General features: G+C 47.0%; 1 protein-coding gene across 1 annotated transcript in view; it reads right to left on the bottom strand.

Moving 5' to 3' along the window:
- GLE1 (GLE1 RNA export mediator) overlaps positions 1-20,538 on the bottom strand; it is a 36,113-nt gene extending 15,575 nt beyond the window's left edge. Inside the window, exons 1-11 of the mRNA XM_073640205.1 lie at positions 20,363-20,538; positions 18,294-18,443; positions 18,096-18,221; positions 10,211-10,359; positions 10,056-10,116; positions 9,121-9,369; positions 8,708-8,939; positions 6,922-7,034; positions 6,765-6,834; positions 6,487-6,629; positions 6,005-6,195 (exon numbers count right to left, since the gene is read on the bottom strand). Coding sequence (XP_073496306.1) covers positions 6,005-6,195; positions 6,487-6,629; positions 6,765-6,834; positions 6,922-7,034; positions 8,708-8,939; positions 9,121-9,369; positions 10,056-10,116; positions 10,211-10,359; positions 18,096-18,221; positions 18,294-18,443; positions 20,363-20,452 — 1,574 coding nt within the window. The 5' untranslated portion in view covers positions 20,453-20,538. The remainder of the gene's footprint in view (positions 1-6,004; positions 6,196-6,486; positions 6,630-6,764; positions 6,835-6,921; positions 7,035-8,707; positions 8,940-9,120; positions 9,370-10,055; positions 10,117-10,210; positions 10,360-18,095; positions 18,222-18,293; positions 18,444-20,362) is intronic.

Genomic DNA, 20,538 nt, shown 5'->3' with positions numbered 1-20,538 from the left:
CCATACTTCACCGCCAGAAGTTCTTTCATGTTGGAGGAAGAACCTTCCACCCCCTTTGCCCAGACTCCCTGAGCCACTCGGTCCTCTAGATGAGCCCCCCACCCCCTGGGGCTTGCATCTGTCGTCAGAATCTGGGGTGACGGTATTGTCCATGGGACGCCCCTGCCTAGATTTTCTTTCTTTGTCCACCATGTTAGGGAAAGTAAAGTTTTTGAGGATAAGGTCAGTCGACCTTCTAAGTGCCCTCTTAGAGATTTTTCCGCCCTCAAAATCTCCCATTGTAAGACCCTGGTGTGCAACTGAGCCCAGCGGACCCCCGGGATGCAGGCAGTCATAGAAACGAGGAGGGACATTGCTCCCCTTAGTGTCATAACCGGATGCTTCCTCACATAGGACACACGGGCTATCATATTTTGGACTTTCTCTTCCGGAAGACGGCATTCCTGACTTCTTGAATCTAACAGGATACCTAAGTATTCCTGTAGCTGAACTGGCTCCACTCTGGATTTTTTTAGATTTAGAAGCCATCCCAAACTTGTCAAAGAATCCATGACTACTGCTAGCTGGTCTTTGCAGTGGCTGAACGAGTTGCCTATAACCAGTAGATCGTCCAGGTATGGGACTATTAGGATGTTCCTCTCCCTCAGATGAGCCATGACTTCCGACATCACTTTCGTGAAGACTCTGGGGGCTATTGCTAACCCGAAGGGAAGGGCCCCATACTGGAAGTGTCTGATTGTGCCCCTTATTGGTATAGCTACCCTCAGGAATTTCTGGTAGTCCCTGTGAATGGGGACATGATAGTAGGCGTCTTTTAGGTCTAAGACCGTCATGAAACAGCCTGGAAACAGTAATTTCACACAAGTTTTTATTGACTCCATCTTGAAAGGTTGTATATTTAGAACCTTGTTTAATTTCTTCAGGTTTACGATAGTCCTGAGTATACCATCCGGTTTTCTCCTGAGGAATAGTGGGGAGTAAAACCCCTCGCCTGCCTCCTGAGCTGGGACCTCCTGCAGGACTGCTCTGTCCACTAGGTCTAGGACTTCCTGTTCTAGAGCCAACTGCTCTACCGCTGAGGACCTTATGGGGGTTACTGTGAAATTTCCTCGGGGAGTGGAGAGGAACTGGAGTTTTAGCCCAGATTTTATCAGGCCCAAAATCCAGCCCACATTTGAAATCTTTTCCCAGGCTGGGAGGAAATGGAGCAGCCTTCCCCCCTGGGGCTGCGTTTCATTGGACGGGCTTCTTGCTGTCACTAAAGGGCCTGTTGAACATAAACCCCTTGGCTTTCTTCTGTCTCCTATCTTCCCACCTGTCCTGATCTTTGGGGGGCCTCTTTCGCATGAATTTTTTGCTCCGAAAACCCTTCCTGAATGATGAACCGGAGAGGACCGGAAATCGTTTTTTGTCATCCCCGGCTTTAACCAGGATGTCATCTAGGGTAGATCCGAACAAAAATTCCCCTTCACACGGGATGGAGCACAGTTTGGATTTTGTTTGGAGGTCGCCTGGCCAGCATTTGAGCCATAGGGCCCGTCTAGCTGCATTTGAAAAACTCCCTGCTCTGGCTGCCAGTCTGACGGAGTCGGCTGAGGCGTCCGCCAGAAAAGCCGCTGCGCCTTTTATCACAGGGATGGCCCCTATAATATCCTCCCTTGAAGCCTTGTCTTTTAGCTGAGATTCCAGCTGGTCCAGCCAAACCATCAAGGATCTGGCTGTGCAAGTGGCTGCCACTGCAGGTTTTAACCCCCCCCCTGCCGCTTCCCAGGCTCCTTTCAGAAAGGAGTCCGCTTTTTTGTCCATAGGGTCTTTCAGTACCCCCATGTCTTCAAACGGCAGGGAATATTTTTTAGAGGCTTTGGCTACCGCCACGTCAATTTTTGGCGCTTTATTCCAGAAAGAGCATACAGGGTCCTCAAAGGGGTATTTCCTTTTTGGGGTCAACAACCCTTTTCTCTCTGGCTTCTTCCATTCTCTCTTAATCAGGTCGTGTACCTGATCATTAAGAGGGAAGGATCTCTTTCTTTTCTGACCTAAGCCACTGAACATTATCTCTTGGATGGACTTTTTGGGATGAGGGTCTACAAACCCCATGGTGGACCTAACTGCTTTGATTAAGCCATCTGTTCCGTCTATAGGGAAACAGTTACGACCACCGTCCTCTGAAGATGAGGAAGCAGATGATGAACCGGATGATTCAGATACCGCAACTTCCTCATCTGATTTACTAGACTCTGACTCTGGGGAAAGGTGCCTAGTTTTTTTATGCTTCTTCCCCCCCTTTTGGAGGGATTTAAAGGTATCTTCGACTTGTGATTTTATCAGGGATCTGAGCTCGGTAGCAAACTTAGGGGTCTCCTCACAGATGGTTTGCTCGATGCATGAGCTACATAGTCTCTTTTGCCATGTGGTGGGTAGATCTGCTGCGCAAAGTGCGCAGGCCCTGTTTTTAAACTTTGCCGTGCTCTTCCTTCCCTAAGAAGAAAAGAGAGGGGGGAGGGTCCAAATTACAATTGAACTTTCACGAAGATCACTTACCGCCTATACGAAAGAGAGAGAGGGAATACCGCATTCGAAGAGGAACCTGCTCTGGTAGCTGGGTCTTTCGCCGAGGCTGATGCCGTGCCGGAATCTTTGCCACGCTGCCGGACCGACCGCTTCCTCCGTCACCTTGAATATGTTGACGCGGAGGGCCGCTGGAGGGTCCTTTCGTGCGTTTCCTCTGAGGCGATGGTGATGGAGATGGTGAGTGGGGGCGCAGGGACTGCACCTCCTGGGGCTCCTGGTCACTCATACTGCTGATTTTCACGTATGCCAGGAAGCATTTTTCCTTTGCTTCCCTGGCAATTTAAGCTATGCAGGTGACCGCCCCCTCCCCCTCCAACACCGATGTGGGGAGCGCCCCCCTCTGGCCAGGGCACCGCTGTGTCCTCCATGTTAGGCCTTTCCCGCGCGCGCGTTTGAACTCGCCGCTCCTGCGGCCGCGTCACTTCCGGCGCGCGCGCGTGGGGGAGCATCGGTGTTCGCGCGCACCCGCCCAAACGCCGAATCGCTATCCTGCAAGCATGCGGGGCGCGCGCTGCACAAGGCCCAGACCCTGACCCAGGGCTCAGGCCTACTCCCAACCCGAGCCCTGAGCCTCCTATACTTACCGCCTGGGCCCGACGCCACAGGAGACCGCGGCTTGCTTCGCGTCTCCCTGCCACCCTAGAGGCCCGCTGACCCCAGCTGTGGCGCTTCAGGACACCGCACCAGCCGAGGCAGGGAACCCCCGCTGCCTGAGCCGGACTGGTCGGGCCTGGTAAGTAAAATCTTCTTTCTTCTTTTCTTCAGGATTTCATCCGTAGGTCCCTGTCAAGGACAGGAAACCAACTGATGCGGGAGAGAGGTGCCGCCCTTTTTATCTGTAGGTTTCCTGTCCTTGAAGGGCGGATCCCCTCTCTCCGTGGTGCCGTCATGGGGAAAGAGAAAATAAAAAGTTACAGCTCCCAGCATACAGCGATGCAAAAATAATTATTTTTTCTATAAAAGTTATTATGTAAAAGCATAAAAAACATTTGAAAAAAATGACAAAATGTGGTATCGCTGTAATTGCACTGACCTGAACAATAAAGCTGCCTTATCAATTTTATCACATGCGGAACAGCATAACAAAAAAAAAAAACAATTGAATCGCTGTTTTTTGTTCATTCTGCCTCCCAAAAATCAGAATAGAAAGCGATCAAAAAATGTCACATGTGCCCAAAAAAAGGCAACATTAAAAGTCAACTCATCCCGCAAAACACAAGTCCTCACGTAACTGTCAGCCGAAATATGGAAAAATTATAGCATTAAAAAAAAAAAAAAAAAAAAAAAAAGTGTCTTTTAGTGTGTGACAGCAGCCAAACATAAAAACCTGATATAAATCTGGTATCGCTGTAATCGCACCGACCCGAAGAATAAAGTAATCTAATCACTTATACCGCACGAGGAACGGCGTAAAAAATAAATAAAACCAATTCTTCACCTGCTGTTGATTTGTTCATTCTACTTCCCAAAGATCGAAGTATGGCGCAGCTCATAGTTATCCTGCTCTCTGCACTGAGCACTTACACCGGGGTTTCCGTGTAAATCTTCGTGATTCAGACAGAACCCCAGGAGGAACATTCCCTGTAATGAGGCAGATGGAGGCACCGTGGACGCCATCTGGCCTGTGATTCGGTGGTGTATGTCTTTTTAGGCGTGCATAAAAGCGCAGTCAGCCACAGTTTTGTACCATTCTGAAAAGCCGGATACCACCAAATAAAAGCCACACGGAGTCCAGAGTAAGCAAAAGTAAAAGACAGCGTCCATACCAGGGTGTTCAGTTGCAAAAGAGGTTTTTATTCCACCATTCCAAAACACAACGTTTCAACCCTGTGTGGGTCTTTGTCAAGACCCACACCGGGTCGAAACGTTGTGTGTTTTGGGATGGCGGAATAAGCACCTCTTTTGCAACTGAACACCCTGGTATGGACGCTGTCTTTTACTCTTGTATGCTGATATTTCAAGTGGGTTCCTTGATGATTATGGACATGAGTCCCTTGCAGTGAGTGCTGCTGACCACCATCTTTCCTGGAGTCCAGAGTAACTCTGCTGCCTCATCATAGTTAATGGATCACTCGGGGGTTTCATCTGAAGCACGTCACTCAGAAAGTTAGATGAAGACCCCGATGTAAGTGCTCAGTGTAAAGAACAGGATAAGTGTGATCCCAAACGTTATGTAAAATGTTCCTAACAAAAGCTTCGACTCCATTCACAAAAAAAATCCCCACCCAGGTCCATCATCTGTTAACAGAAATATAGGTGGTTTTCACGTTACTGGTAGTACAAAGGCTCTGGAAAAGCGCTATGGCTCCTCACCCCCCAAAAGAAATCCAACAAATTATGCGCTCCCAAATCCAAATGCACCCGTGTGCCTAAACCACATTTAGCATCCACATGTTTGGCAGGGGTCTAATTTCCAAAATGGGGTCACATGAGGGGGGGGTTCTACTCTTCTAGCACTTAGGGGCTCTGTATATGGCATCTGCAAACTATTCTAGGAAAAAAATTATGTTTCAAAAATTGTGCTTATGTACAATAGACATGTTGGAAATGTTACTTATTAACTATTTTGTGTGACAGATCCCTCTGGTTTAAGGGCATGAGGATTACATTTTTGAAAATTGTGGCATTTTTCGCCAAATTTCCGATATTTTCACAAATAATCGCAAGTCATATCGAACAAATTTTACCACGATCATGAGGTACAATATGTCCCGAAAAAATCTCAGAATCAGGGGGATCCGTTGAAGCGTTCCAGAGTAATTACCTCATAAAGTGACAGTGGTCAGATTTACAAAATGAGGCCCGGTCATTAACCTACAAAGTGGCTCAGTCCTTAAGGGGTTAAGGGATTTGTATCGGTGTCATTTTATGCATGTTTTAACTATTTTACATATTTGATTAATCACATCAGTACTATTTTTTTTTAAAGCACTGAGATAAGCGTTTATTCCATACTCACCTGATAAAGGGGACGGGTGGTCCCAGAAACGCCTTGTGCCTAATAAATCTTCATGTTCACTGATGTTCACTGATTTGGCTGGTCTCCTGTATGTGAGCGTGGCACCCTGGCAAATCGCCCACTACTCCCATCATCTCTCCTTTGATATCATGGATAGGCAGCAGTCTGATCTTTTTTTGCTGTGCACTCTAGGAGGCATTTACATAGTATAAGAAATCTGCCAGCACTGTGTGTGCCGACACTTCTCCCCCACACCTATAACATAGTGGGATGCTAGTCCTTACATAAAACCCCCTTTATAAACCCACTTTTCCATGCCTTTTATCAGAAAAGAGAGGAGGACCTGTGGAGGACTGCTCAGAATTTGAGATTACGGTCTGGAGTACATATCACTCGTGTTACACAGATTAGTAACCCAGCCCACTAACAGAAATGTGAACCCGAGGCCAAGTGCCACTCTGACATTGTTCTTACCTCTGATACTCCTCTATGGGAGTTCCTGCCTTATAGACAGGGTAATAAGGCACAGCATAAGGACAGTTCTTGTACAGGATAGCAAGGAATAATTCCCCCACTTTGGGATGTCGTTCCCATAGACCTGAGGCCACGAACGCAATAGGAAAGGCGGATTTATGATTAGACGCCACTTCCTCTGCCCCTAGATTCTGTGGATACAAGACTAGTGTTCAATATACATATATACACACCATATATTTTACCCAAACATGACTGTATGTTTCCAGAGACAGCGCACACTCGTGCGTCAATTGTGTGGCATTGGGGGACAGCCCAATTCATGTAAACATGAGGTTGAACAGCATTACCACCCACAGCCTATGGACAAGGGAGGCGCTGTTTTTTTTTTATTTTGTTTTCTTAACTTTCATCTAAACCTTATAATACATTCAAAGAAAGCTGAAGCCATCATCCAACAGGTCTTCTGCCGAATTACTCACCACTAACTTCTCCGCCAATTTTAAAGACACAAAGTCGAGACTCAGGGGATGCTGAGATAGACGAATTGTCCGCCCTAAATTGACGGCTGGCTTACCCATCAGGAAATTATTCACCTTGTCAAACAAGTCCCTCAAAACAGATCCTGAAGGGGGCGAAGGAAAACAGATCACAAAAGCTTTAATACTTCGGCTTCATTAATGATTTCAGTATTAGTAAGCACAACTTAAAAATAAAGAACTGCGTCAGCCTTCGCAGATTATACATGGTGTGAACGCACCTGACACGCTGGATATTTGGCTGAGGGGGACGGTAGCGGCCCTCTGGAGAAGAGCCCTGATCTTTTTTGTCTGGAGGAATTGAGGATACAATTAAATGAATGATGTAAAAACTTAAGATATTAATAAAAGGCTAAATATGAGGAGGGCTCTGGGTACCTGAGGATCTTCGCACGTGGCAAGATCTTCACAGACTTTCTGACACTGCTCCAAGACTTTCTGCAGCTGCAGGAATCTCTGCAATGTCACCTTGGAAGCATTGTGCTGAAGTCCTACCAGTAAGATATTATAGGTTAATCGGGCATTTTATCCTGTAATTCAGAAGTGACACCAGAGTGAAAGTAGTAAAGCCCCAGAACAGATACTGCAGAACATGGAGACCATACACGACATTCGCTCACCGTCTTGGGCTTACATTTAATACAAGGCATCTGGAAACCTGTAGCAAAACCCTCAGCTGTGAGTAATAAAGGGGTATTCCTATCTTTAGGGCACGCAATCACTTTTTAACTGATTAAAGTCTGGCCACTGGTACCCCACTGGTCCTGAGAATGGAGGGGCTGCAGCACCAATTCAGCCCTACGGCCCCTTCTCTGTTCTTCCCTGCAGACACTGTATAGCAGGGATGTCAAATGCAAATACACACAGGGCCAAAGTAACAAGCTTCGACATGTGGGCCAACCATGATATTTATTAAACAAAAAGTCTACAATTGAGGATGTTTTTTCCTTATCATCAAATATAACAATGAACTTTTTCATACGCAAAGAAACTTAAAGGGGCTGTCCCACAAACAAAGTACATTTTAATTAATAGATCTTAAAATAAAATATTGGAATAATATATGTTATGTAAGAGCAGTAAAAAGCACATGGTTCAATGGCCTAATTAAAATATGTAACAAAGGATAAAAAACCTTGAATAATGCAGATAATTAAAGTTTAATGAAAACAAAAGTGCCTCCAAATACAGTATGATACCCCCACAGTACCCTCCACACACGGTATGACGACCGTACTGTACCCACCCTCCACATCCCCCCCAACAAAGAATGGTGACCCCATCACAGTATGATTTTCCAAATGTAATCCCCACACAGCTCTCCATACAGTATAATGGCCCCCCACATAGTCCTCCATACAGTATAATGGCCCCCCACATAGTCCTCCATACAGTATAATGGCCCCCCACATAGTCCTCCATACAGTATAATGGGCCCCGAATACAAAAAAATAAATACTCACCTCTGCCCTTTCCCCCACTGCTCTGGTCTCTTCATGAGGTCTTCAGATTCTCTGCACATCTCAGTACAGTGGGCACGTTGTAATGACGTCATCGCGTCCACTGCGCTGAGACATCAGATGCAGAGTGGGAATGATGGGAGAGGAAGGGTCAGCTGACGGTCCCTCCTCCATCATGGCTTTCAACTGTACCGGTATCCAAGATGCCGATAAAGTTGAATGTGTGATGCCAGGCAGGCACCAAATATACTCGGGGGACCCACCCTGTGGGCCAGAGTTTGACATATGTGCTGTACAGGGACTGCAGTTTTCCCCCATTCACTTTCATAGAGCTTTGCTGCAGTTTCCCCGCACAGCAGGAGGCCGGGTGGTGGCTTTGACTCTGCACTGTGGGCTCTCCATACTCTGGATGAGTGGGCGTTCCAGAGTTCGGGACCCCCCACTAATCATTATCTGGTAGTGTATCCTAACGATATGTCATCACGTTACGAGACTGAATCGCTCTCATAGTTAATGCATTGGGTTTTTAGCCTTTGGATGATTTCTACTCACTGACAGAATTGCAAGAACAGGGAGAGATCCACAGGTAAAATGTATTAAGAAGTTGCAGAACTTTCCATTTTACAATACCCTGGGACTGAGCAGTAAGTAGGTCACAGGACAGTAGATGATTGCTGGGAAAGACCCCTGTAAGTTGCACTTGCCTTCCTGCTTAATCTGCCGGTGGACCTGTGCTGGCGCTGGGGTCTGTGGCGCTGCCTCTTGCTGCTGTCGTAGCAGTTCAGCCTGTTTCTGCTTCTCTTTGGCAGCTTCTTCTTCCGCCTTCTTTCTCTCCTCCGCTGCAGCCAATTCCTTCTCTATGGTGCTGGCCAACATCTGCATCTCCTGCAGGGAGCGTTCACCAAGACTCACATCTTCCTGAGTGGGGAAACCTCTCTGGAGGAGAAAGACTCCGATCAGGGTCGTTATATGTAAAGATTCGCCACTGATGATTGCCCTAAACCCCTGACTTGGAGCATATGGCTCATGGGGTCAGCCTGGCATCATGGCCTCTTTATTACAAGGGGTGATATTTCAATGTATATTAATACACATTTTGCATGAGAATCCATATTACCTCACTACTAGAGCGAACGACGGAGGATAAAATGCCGCATATCTGGTTCCCCCGTTGGCCGTAAGCAGAGAGGTCCACGCGCAGAGCTTCCTGCTGCTTGTAATCCAGTTGAATTTTCTGGATGAGCTGCAGCGCCTCTTCCTGTAAAGAGCACAGGCGCCGCATCCTCTCGCGACCGTCCTCCTGCCGGATCCGCTCCATTTCCTGCTGACGTTGCTGTTCGGCTTCGCGAAGCTTCAAAGTCAGGAGCTGAAAGAATTGGAGAAAAGAAGTTACAGACTGGAGACACACAGAGATGTAGTGTGATAGTGGTCTACAGTCTGGGGAGCTCTAGTTAAAGGGGCATTTCACTTATCGACTGACTAGGTGATGACTCTTAAAGGGGTATTCACTTTATGGGACCCCTGAGGATTAAGGGGATGCAGCGCTGGTGTAGTGTTGCATCCTTATCTATGTTTTTCCCTGCACCGCGGTGCATCAAATGAATGGGGCTTCATAAGCCAGAAGGGGGACGCACCACTAAACCAGCACCGCAGCGCCCCTCATTCTCAAGATTGTTGGGGATCCAATAGGTCAGACTCCAACTGATTGCAATTCATGGCGTGTACTAGTGAGACACCAAAAGGATTATGGACACCAATGGAAAAAGAACAATGGTGCAGCAAAGGTGCTAGGGATTTATCACTCTTTAAGATGGAATACCCCTTTAAATCAATTAGAGTCTGTTTGTTGCCAAAGAAGTCATTCCTCCACCCTGGAGGAGTTTGCATAGGGTGGTGGTCAAACATGCATGACGCCACAACTCCATAGGATTAATCTGCTCCAGTCTCTGGATAGTTTCCATTAGGATGTATACTTTACAATATTCACAGAAGTTATTGGGCTTTTAATTCACTTTCCCCATTAAAAGCTTGAAACTGTCACACGGCACTGACCTTTGCTCTATGACGATGCTCCTCCTTTAGCTTTTCTTGCTGTCCCAAGGCCTCCTTAGAGCTTCACAAAAAAAGAGCAGGGTGCAGACTAGTTATGGACCCTCCCGATCCTATATAACGCCACATAAGACAATGCCGGTGGTATTCTCCCTCACCCCTTCTCCAGTTGTTCCAGCAGCTGATTCTTCTCCTGTCTCTGCTCCAACTCCATCCTCTCTTCAAAGCGCTTCAGCTGCTCAACGGACTTTTCAGCTATAGATTTGCTAAACTGGTCGCACATGTCAACACGAGATTGCATTTCTGCCTTAAAAACGAAGGCAAGAATTAGGATGCAAAATTAAGATTTTTGGTACTTACTGGAAAATCTCTCTCGCAGTCTTCATTGGGGGAAACAGAAGCTGTGGGTTAGTCTGCTGCCACCTGGTGGCTGACACTGTAACCTGCTCCTCCCCAGCAGCCTATACCTCGCCTGCTGGCATCAGGCCTCCTCAGTTTCGTGAGAAAGCAGTAGAAGCAAAAAGAATTTTAAAAAAAATCTCCAAATATCGCCTCACCACCTATGAACTTGACCCAATCCTGTCCCACCTCATCCAAAACCTTACAACACAGTCTTCATCCCAACCTTAACCCACCTCTTCAACCTGTCACTAACAACCGGTGTCTTCCCCTCATGCTTGAAACACGCCTCAATCACACCAATCCTCAAAAAGCCCTCCCCTGACCCATCCTCTCTGACTAACTATCGCCCCATATCACTTCTCTCCTCTATGCCTGAAAACTACTGGAACAACACTTCCATCTTTAAATATCCTCCCTCCTCTCCTCTGCTTCCTCTTTGACCGCTTACAATCAGGCTTCTGACTGCATCACTCCACGGAAACTGCCCTGACTAAAGTCACCAACGACCTACTAACTGCCAAATCCAAGCAAGACTACTCTGTCCTCCTTCTGGACCTGTCATCTGCCTTCGACACAGTGGACCATTCCCTCTTACTACAGACTCTCATCTCTAGGCATCAAAGACTTGGCCCTAACAGACCGGACATTCAGTGTTTCCCACTCACGCACCACCTCCTCATCTCGCCCCCTATCTGTCGGTGTCCCCCAAGGATCAGTTCTAGGACCCCTACTCTTCTCCATCTACCACCTTCAGCCAGGGACAGCTCAGAGTCCCAAGGCTTCCTGTATCACCTCTATGCTGATGACGCACAGATCTACCTCTCTGACATCACCTCCTTACTAACCAGAATCCCACAATGTCTGTCTGTTATCTCATCCTTCTTCTCTGACAGATTTCTAAAACTCAACATGGACAAAACAGAATCTATCATCCCTCCCCCCCCCCCCACCATCTCACGCTACTCCCCCAACTGACCTATCCATCAAAGTCAATGGTTGTCCACTGTCCCCAGTCCTGTAAGCTCGCTGCCTTGAGGTAACCCTGGATTCTAATCTCAACCATCCCTTGTAGATTGTGAGCCCTCGTGGGCAGGGTCCTCGCTCCTCCTGTACCAGTCAGTGACTCGTTTTGCTCAAGATTATTGTACTTGTTGTTTGCTAAGTATACCCCTTTTCACGTGTAAAGCGCCATGGAATAAATGGTGCCATACTAATAAATGATAACCGGAGTGCCCCACTGCAGACAGATCTGCCAGAATACATCTGGGTGCCGTGCCCTGTGCCCATTCTCCTGTGGCTACCTGTGGGCTGCTTAAAAAGTCTGCTGCCCAGTTGTCTACCTCGGGTATGTGCACTGCTGAGATCACTGGTATTCTGTTCTCCACCCACTCCAGAACTTTTGCGACCTCTGACATGGCAATCAAGCTCCGTGTTCCACTCTGATGATTGATGTGGCATTGTCTGACTGAACCCGATGAACTAGTAACCCTTAGAGTAGAAGCTGCCCATAATGCAGTGCTAGGCAGAAGGCCCCGAGCTCCAATACGTTGATTGGGAGAAGCCTTTCACGGCCGTCCCAAGCTCCATGAAAAGTACAAAGTGGCAAAAGACTGCCCCCCATTAACGAAGAATGGCATACGTTGTCAGGACCAGCCACTGAATGGGGTGAAAGTGGTGACGGTAATCACCACCCAAGAGACTGAAGGCTGTGAAGTGGAAGGCGAACGAGGCGATCCAGAGACTGTACCAACAGGACAGAATGGCGCTCTGTAGGGGTCTTAAATGAAACTGCACAAATAGGACTGCGTCGAACAATGCCATCATCTTGACCAGGACCCTCAAGCAGAACCGGAGGGAATGTTTCCTAGGTCGCCTCAACGTCTGAATGGCGAACTGCGGGACTGGTCTCTTCATCTCCGGGAGGAACACCGATGCTTGAATCTTGTCGAATATCATCCCCAAAAACCGTAATCGCTGCACTGGGACCGGAGACGGCTTCGTCCTGCTGACAATCCATCCAAAAAGAGCTAGGGAGTCTGGGATGACCTGAAGGCTCTCAGGATTCTGTGCACAGGAAGTCGCTTTGATAAGAATGTGGTCTAAGTAAGGGATCACCACCACCTCTCTGGTACGAAGCAGTGCCATAACTGGGGCTAAGACCAAACCGAAAGGGAGGGCCACAAATTGAAAATGATCCTGGCAGACCGCAAAGTGAAGGAACTGTTGATGATCAGGGAAGATAAGTATGTGAAGTTAAGTATCTTAAATGTTTCTTGAGGACAGAAATTCCCCAGGCTCAATGGATGTAATGAACGAATGGAGGGACTCCATCTTGAAGTGGTGCCGCCGAATCCACTTGTTCAGTCGCCTTAGATCTAGAATGGGTCGCACCAAGTCGTCCTTCTTGGGAATGATGAATAGGTTTGAGTAGAACCCCTGAAACATTCTGTAGGAGGAATCCTCATAATTACCCCTGCCCAAAGCAGGGAAGATATTGCCTGATTGAACTGCCTTGGGGGACAAAATCTGAAAAACCCATCACTCGAAAGGTTAACAAATTCAATTCTGTAACTAGAGGAGACAACCTCTCTGACCCAAACATCACTGATCACACTCAGCCATTCCTCCTGGAAGAGTAGGAGATAGCCATTCCTCCTGGAAGAGTAGGAGATGGCCACTCACTTGGGAGGAGTCCCTGAGTGGGGTCTTCTCGTAATACATTGATACTAGAACCAGAGGGCTTACCTCCAGGACCCTGTGGACATCATTATTAAGTCATCTCTGGTAAGCCACTAAAACAGTGATTCTCTGTCATTGGAAATCGGCCGCCCCACCTTCTATGGAAGAATAGTGCTAAAATAGCCTTAACCCACCGCATGGAAACCTTCCTCGCTCAGACTCAACTTGAAAAGAACTATACGGCCACTCAATGGTTTCACTGGGAGGCCTTTCTTTCTTCACCCTTGTACAGAAATATGCTGAAATAAGGCACATCCGGTCCATTGTGTTTTCCCTGGGCCCGTCCACCCCCCTTTTTATTTACTCATTTTATCCCTAATCATCCCATTATACAGTTAGGTCCATATATATTTGGACAGAGACAACATTTTTCTAATTTTGGTTCTAGACATTACCACAATGAATTTTAAACAAAACAATTCAGATGTAGTTGAAGTTCAGATTTTCAGCTTTCATTTGAGGGTATCCACATTAAAATTGAATGAAGGGTTTTGGAGTTTCAGCTCCTTAACATGTGCCACCCTGTTTTAAAAGGGACCAAAAGTAGTTGGACAATTGACTCCGAGGCTATTTCATGGACAGGTGTGGGCAATCCCTTCGTTATGTCATTCTCAATTAAGCAGATAAAAGGCCTGGAGTTGATTTGAGGTGTGGTGCTTGCATTTGGAAGGTTTTGCTGTGAAGTAAACATGTGGTCAAAGGAGCTCTCCCTGCAGGTGAAACAAGCCATCCTTAAGCTGCAAAAACAGAAAAAACCCATCCGAGAAATTGCTACAATATTAGGAGTGGCAAAATCTACAGTTTGGTACATCCTGAGAAAGAAAGAAAGCACTGGTGAACTCATCAATGCAAAAAGACCTGGGCGCCCACGGAAGACAACAGTGGTGGATGATCACAGAATAATCTCCATGGTGAAGAGATACCCCTTCACAACAGCCAACCAAGTGAACAACACTCTCCAGGAGGTAGGGGTATCAATATTCAAATCTACCATAAAGAAGACTGCATGAAAGTAAATACAGAGGGTTCACTGCATGGTGCAAGCCACTCATAAGCATCAAGAAGAAAAAGGCTAGACTGGACTTTGCTAAAAAACATCTAAAAAAGCCAGCACAGTTCTGGAAGAACATTCTTTGGACAGATGAAACCAAGATCAACCTCTACCAGAATGATGGAAAGAGAAAAGTATGGCGAAGGCGTGGTACAGCTCATGATCCAAAGCATACCACATCATCTGTAAAACACGGTGGAGGCAGTGTGATGGCGCGGGCATGCATGGCTGCCAGTGGCACTGGGTCACTAGTGTTTATTGATGATGTGACACAGGACAGAAGCAGCCAAATGAATTCTGATGTATTCAGAGCCATACTGTGTACTCAGATCCAGCCAAATGCAGCCAAACTGATTGGTCATCGTTTCATACTACAGATGGACAATGACCCAAATCATAAAGCCAAAGCAACCCTGGAGTTTATTAAAGCAAAGAAGTGGCATATTCTTGAATGGTCAAGTCAGTCACCTGATCTCAACCCAATTGAGCATGCATTTCACTTGTTAAAGACTAAACTTCAGACAGAAAGGCCCACAAACAAACAGCAACTGAAAGCCACCGCAGTGAAGGCCTGGCAGAGCATCAAAAAGGAGGAAACACAGCGTCTGGTGATGTCCATGAGTTCAAGACTTCAGGCAGTCATTGCCAACAAAGGGTTTTCAACCAAGTACTAGAAATGAACATTTTATTTACAATTATTTAATCTGTCCAATTACTTTTGGTCCCTTTTAAAAACAGGGTGGCACATGTTAAGGAGCTGAAACTGCTAAACCCTTCATCCAATTTTAATGTGGATACCCTCAAATGAAAGCTGAAAGTCTGAACTTCAACTGCATCTGAATTGTTTTGTTTAAACTTCATTGTGGTAATGTCTAGAACCAAAATTAGAAAAATGTTGTCTCTGTCCAAATATATATGGACCTAACTGTATGTATCATTCCTTCCATTCGTTTCATGGTGTTACTAGGTCCTCAAGTCCAAACTTTAGAACCAAACTCCCCCACCTTCTTTCTTTTTTCCCTTTCTTCTCCATCCCTACCCATTCTTTCCTCTCCGTGTTTATTCTCCTTTTACATGTCAACTGTGATTTACGGTTTATTCAAGAGGCATAATGTAGCCTCTCCTTATTCTTGTTGATGCATCTATCATCAGTTGAACTGGACATGTATAATCTCATTATGCTTGTCTCTTGAAAAGTTCTAATAAAATTCTAATTTTGAAGAAAAAGGTTAAAAAGCCACACGTTTACCCCCTCCTAAAAAAAAAAAAAAAAAAAAAAAGCCTGCTTGAGTGGAGAAGGGACGGCCACCAGCCTAGAGATGAGTCTACAGCTGATACAAGATTCTCTACCATCTGCCCTAACCTTCCCACCTGGTAGGGGTCCAGACCTGACTCCGAGCTGGTACTCTGGTCTGACTGTTGTAGGGAGTGTACCTTCTGAGAAGGGGAGAAGGATCATGTACGCCCTCTCCAGTAGATAGAAGGCGACTTGGACGAAGAACTGAACCGTGGCCGCTTGGATCGCCGCCCTTATTGGCCACGCTGGTGTGGAGGAGCTGGAAGGTCTGACTTACCTGCAGCGGTGGCCAGAGCCCCAGGGGAGGTAGAGGTCACCGGCAATCGTTGCACAATTATAACCAGCATTCTTGACATCCTGGTTAGGTCGGCTACTTACTGAGCTAAAGCCCAGGCCCAGACGGTGGGGGCATGTTTCTCACCAGTCACGTAAGTCCCTTGAGCAGATATCAGCCAGGGAGGTGGAGGAGAAGACCATGCGGCAAAATAGGCTACAGACTGACAGGTGGAAAACTTGCTGTTAAAGGCCACACACACAAGAGGTAACTAGGGCAGGCTGAGCCGATGAGTGTGCACGGTCCTCTCTAGACTGACATTATGAGAGAGAGGAATAGACGGTAAGGAGAGAGGATATAGCAAGTGAACGGTGAGGGAAAACTGCTGAGCTGTCAGACAGGTCAGCCACCAAGCAGCAACAGCCTATGCGTTCCACGATCCGCCGAGAGGTGTGTTCCGGTGAAATCCTAAACACCCGTCAATTGTGCCCCCCAACCTGGGGAGGGAGGAAGGAAGAAGTACATGGTACCAGACCTCCAGTTTAAGTAATGCCCCCAAAATGGCGTTGTCGTCTAGGAACCGGAAAGGGGGCAGCCTGGGAGGGTAGATGTAGGGCAGCAAGACTGGATCAAGAATGAACCACAATGTGGATTCCACCCCTGTGACTAGATAGGCCACACGGTCCATCCCATTGGCTACGATGATTGGTTGGAGGGTGGGAACAGCTGCAGGGCCTGCCCTCAAATGATTGGTCGATCACTATCACCGACAGTTCTGATTGGCCCACAGACTTCACAAAGGCGGTCACGGTCATTAGCTGCAGAAGCAACTGCCCTGATTGGCTGTCTCGGCGTGCACGCTGCACAGCGACACTGGGGATGGAGCCGAGCAGCAATATTCAATGCGCGATCTGCACTGCCTGCCGGTGAAAGCATCTGGCCCTCACAACACCGTGCGCAAACCCACGCCGATCTCAAAGCCCACACCCGACGCAAGAAGGGGGATGGGAGAAAGGGGAAGATAGAAAATAATCCAGAATGTGAGACAACTGCATGGGGGGAGTGGGAAAGCCCTAAAAAACAATCAAGGGAAGTAGGCACAATGCAGGGTTGCAGCAGGTACACACTCACCTGTCCTGAAGAACCTCTTCATATGTTACGTCTTCCGTTCCATGCAACATGCGCTATGGTGGGCGGACAGGCAGGAGACACATGGCTGAAGGACCAGCAGCCCAGCACCTGATCGCTGACTGCGTCAAGGTACATGGTCCAGCCAAACCGACGTGAGAGGATACAGACTGAACAATACAGCCTGTACTCTGTGTCACTACGTGGGTGAAACAGAGTGCACAATTACACTGTGTTACTCTCCAAGCGTTCCATCGGAAAAATAGAAAGCGAAAAGGTGAACGCCTAACCTAAGAAGGCTTAAGACCTGAGACTCAGTCCCCTGTTGTCTCCAACTGACATTAGAGAAATCTGAGGAGACCTGATGCTGGCAGGCGAGGTATAGTCTTCTGGGGGAGGAGCCAGTTTGCATTTAGGATGTTATTATAGTGTCTGCCTCCAGGTTTCTGTGTCCTCCAATGAAGCCGGAGATATAGAGATAAAAAGTGCCCGTCCCCGGCATAAAAAGTTAACGAGACTTACTAGGATATTGATAACCTACCAAAACGAATTGTAGGACCCTGGTCCAGAAGTCACATCGGTGGTCCGTGACTGCCAAGCCAGAGCCCTGCCGGCATCCCCAGGCCTCTTCTGATTAGTAAGCCCAATACGAGGTCACGTATGTGTCGCAACAATAACGTCACTCTAGGTGAACCAATCAGACCAAACCAATGACCATCGACGTGACCGCTGGTTCAGGGCTCTGTAAATCATTTTGCCCAATTCTATAAACCTAAACTTAGAATTGGTGGGCATAGGACAACTGTCCCCCCACAATCAATCAGCTGGGGCGCCCCCTACATTGTTTACCATACGCATTTATTAATGGCTGTGCCTGATATTGCAGCTCGGTCCTATTCATTTGGGTAGAACTGAGCTGCAATAAGCAGATAGTGGAGGTTCCTGAAAGTTGGCGGATACTGGAGGGGTTGTATAGCATTAGAAAACTATAGCTGCTTTTTTCTAGAAATAGCGCCACACCATTGGTTGTATCTGGTATTAGCCCCACTCAAGTGATGGGGCTGATCAGCAGTACCACGCAACCTGTAGACAGGGGTGGCGTTGTTTCTGCAGAAACTCCATCATCAATCGAACATCTTCCTATAAACCCACCTTCACTTTCTCCTCTTGTGCTTTCTCAAACAATATTATACTGCCTTCCACTTCCATGACTTTTTCCATCCGCAGTTTTGACGACAATTCCACTTCTGTAAGTGACTGTTCGGAACGCGGCGTCTCCTGAGAAGGTAGGATAGTAAGAACTAGAAAGTTCAAGGGCAGAAACAGCAGGGGTCATAATGATTGCCTTACCGATTCTTTGCGTGTGATGGACACAGAGTCATCTTGGGGCGATGTCCTCTTGGTGGAATCGTCTGGTTCTGAGCCGTTGACGATATGATCCAGGACCCAAGCAGCGTATTCGGATAACACCACTGTAGACTCATTGATACCCAGAGAATTCTAAAAGGCAAATGCAAGAGAAATAATTAGAAAAGTTAAAAGGGTTGTGATTAACAGCACCTCATTTGTCTTCAGGGTGTGTGCGGTATTACAGCTCAGCACCATTCATTTCAAGAAAACTAATACCAGACACAACCCATGGACAGATATAATGCCATTTCTGGGAAAAAACAAACAAAACCAAGATTTCTAATAAGTCATATGGAGCAATGCAAATTTAAAAGTGACTGTCTACTCTTGTCAAGCCTTCTCCTTATTCCTGGCATTAGATCCTTTCATATTAGCTAGAGCAAAGATTCAATGCAAAGTTCCGCTGACTACCAGAACGCTGCTCACCCACACTGATCGCCTTTGGGAGGTGAGCTGTGCTGCTGATGACATTGCACCTTCCTGTCAGGACACCTAGGCTGCGAGTCCACGATCCATAATAGCAGCGTTTTGGACGAAGCTCACTTGTGCTGCGTCCAAACTGCTGTGTTGTATGTTAGTAGCACAGTGGATGGATTTATAGAAATCCCATGCCCACTGTGCTTCTATTTAAAGCTGCGTAAACTCACCAACGGTGAGGATTTAGGAGCTGCAGCATGTCAATTTCTATTGCAGAGGCGCAAGTCTCCGCAACAGGAACTTCCCCAATAGAATGAATAGGATGCGGTAACTCAGCATTGTTTAAAGAACACATGCGGATTACTTGTGTGATGGGACGCAGTGCTTTGGACACAGCAAAAATACGCTACATCCAAAGCGCTGCTATAGCCTGATCGTGGGCACGCTCCCTTACACAACAGGAAGGTGTCAATGGGTCTGTCCTTTTCTACTTAACCCCTTCCAGCTACATGCCGTTAGGTCCGGGAGTAGGGAGAGGATTCAGGAATGGAGTCCACCCCGCTCCTCACAGTTGCAGATTTCGGCTGTGTTTTACACAAAGACCTCAGTTGTCAAACATGTACCCATTGTACTGACTGAGTGTCCATAATAAAAACATTTTCAATGGCATCAATAGGCTATAACTTTTTTATTTTACATTGTAATGGCTAAGAGAAGCTTTGCAATATATATATATATTTTTTTGCATACAAGAAAATCACTAATGAAACGCTGATGGCAACAGTGAACATGTGGACCAAACACTGATGGAAATCAGTCCCTTTATAATGAGAAAGATCACTAATGTCTGAATTAGACCTAAAGGTCAATGTCAATCACTGACAATGACGATACTGTTTAGGCATCAACGCCCCCTTCCCTTGCGGGGAGCCGATGGGCTGCATTCACCAGAGAAGTGTATGAGAACATAGTCACCATGTTACAGCAATTATAAAATCTGCAAACTATTGACACAGTCTTTGGATTCGGTAAGCGGCAGCGCTTCTAAACGTTTCTCCGGGGCTGGACAACCCCTTTATCCTATAAGATGAAAGCTGCAAAGCAGCAGACGCTGCTCTAAAATGAGATGAAAAGTTATCAAAACACAAAATGTACCCAAATCTGGTATGTAAGGGGCTGTCCACTACTCAGTCAACTGCTACGTTTACTCCCAGTAAAATAATATCTATACTCACCTCCGCGATGTTGGCGTCGACCCTCGCTGTCCTGCAACCCCTGCCGTCAATCAGTGCTGGCTTTACTTTCCTCCTCTATGGACATAACTGACATTGGGAGGGCGTGAGAAGGCGGCAACAGTTCTCATTTTCTCTGGATTTCTTGATTTGTTCTTATGGGGGAGAGTGAAGCCAGCGCTGATTGGCCCCAGTGATCGCGTGACATAATGTCACATGATCCCAGGGGGTGCATTGGAGGTTAGTATAAATGTAAATATTTTACTTTAAGGGGAAAACATAAGGATTGAGAAGGTGTTGTCCCAGTAGTGGACAACCCCTTTAATTAAAAAAAGAAATTCAGCTTAGCCTGCGGCCCACCTCCGAGCTCCAGCCTCTATTATACTGCAGCCTCCCCTTAGGAGAGTTCCTCAGAGCCTCCAGGGTCTCCCAGTCCCGCCTGCTCGGCATTGCAGCAGATCCCGGTAAGACACAGCCACACAGGAGAACAACTTCCGGGACACGCCTTTCTGCTTCCGGGTCGTGACTCCCCCAAA

This window comes from Phyllobates terribilis, unplaced genomic scaffold (assembly GCF_046119375.1).
Source record: "Phyllobates terribilis strain yellow unplaced genomic scaffold, ASM4611937v1 Scaffold_7__3_contigs__length_470593459, whole genome shotgun sequence".
NCBI classification, from domain to species: Eukaryota; Metazoa; Chordata; class Amphibia; order Anura; family Dendrobatidae; genus Phyllobates; species Phyllobates terribilis.
This window is presented reverse-complemented; position numbering and strand designations above follow the sequence as displayed.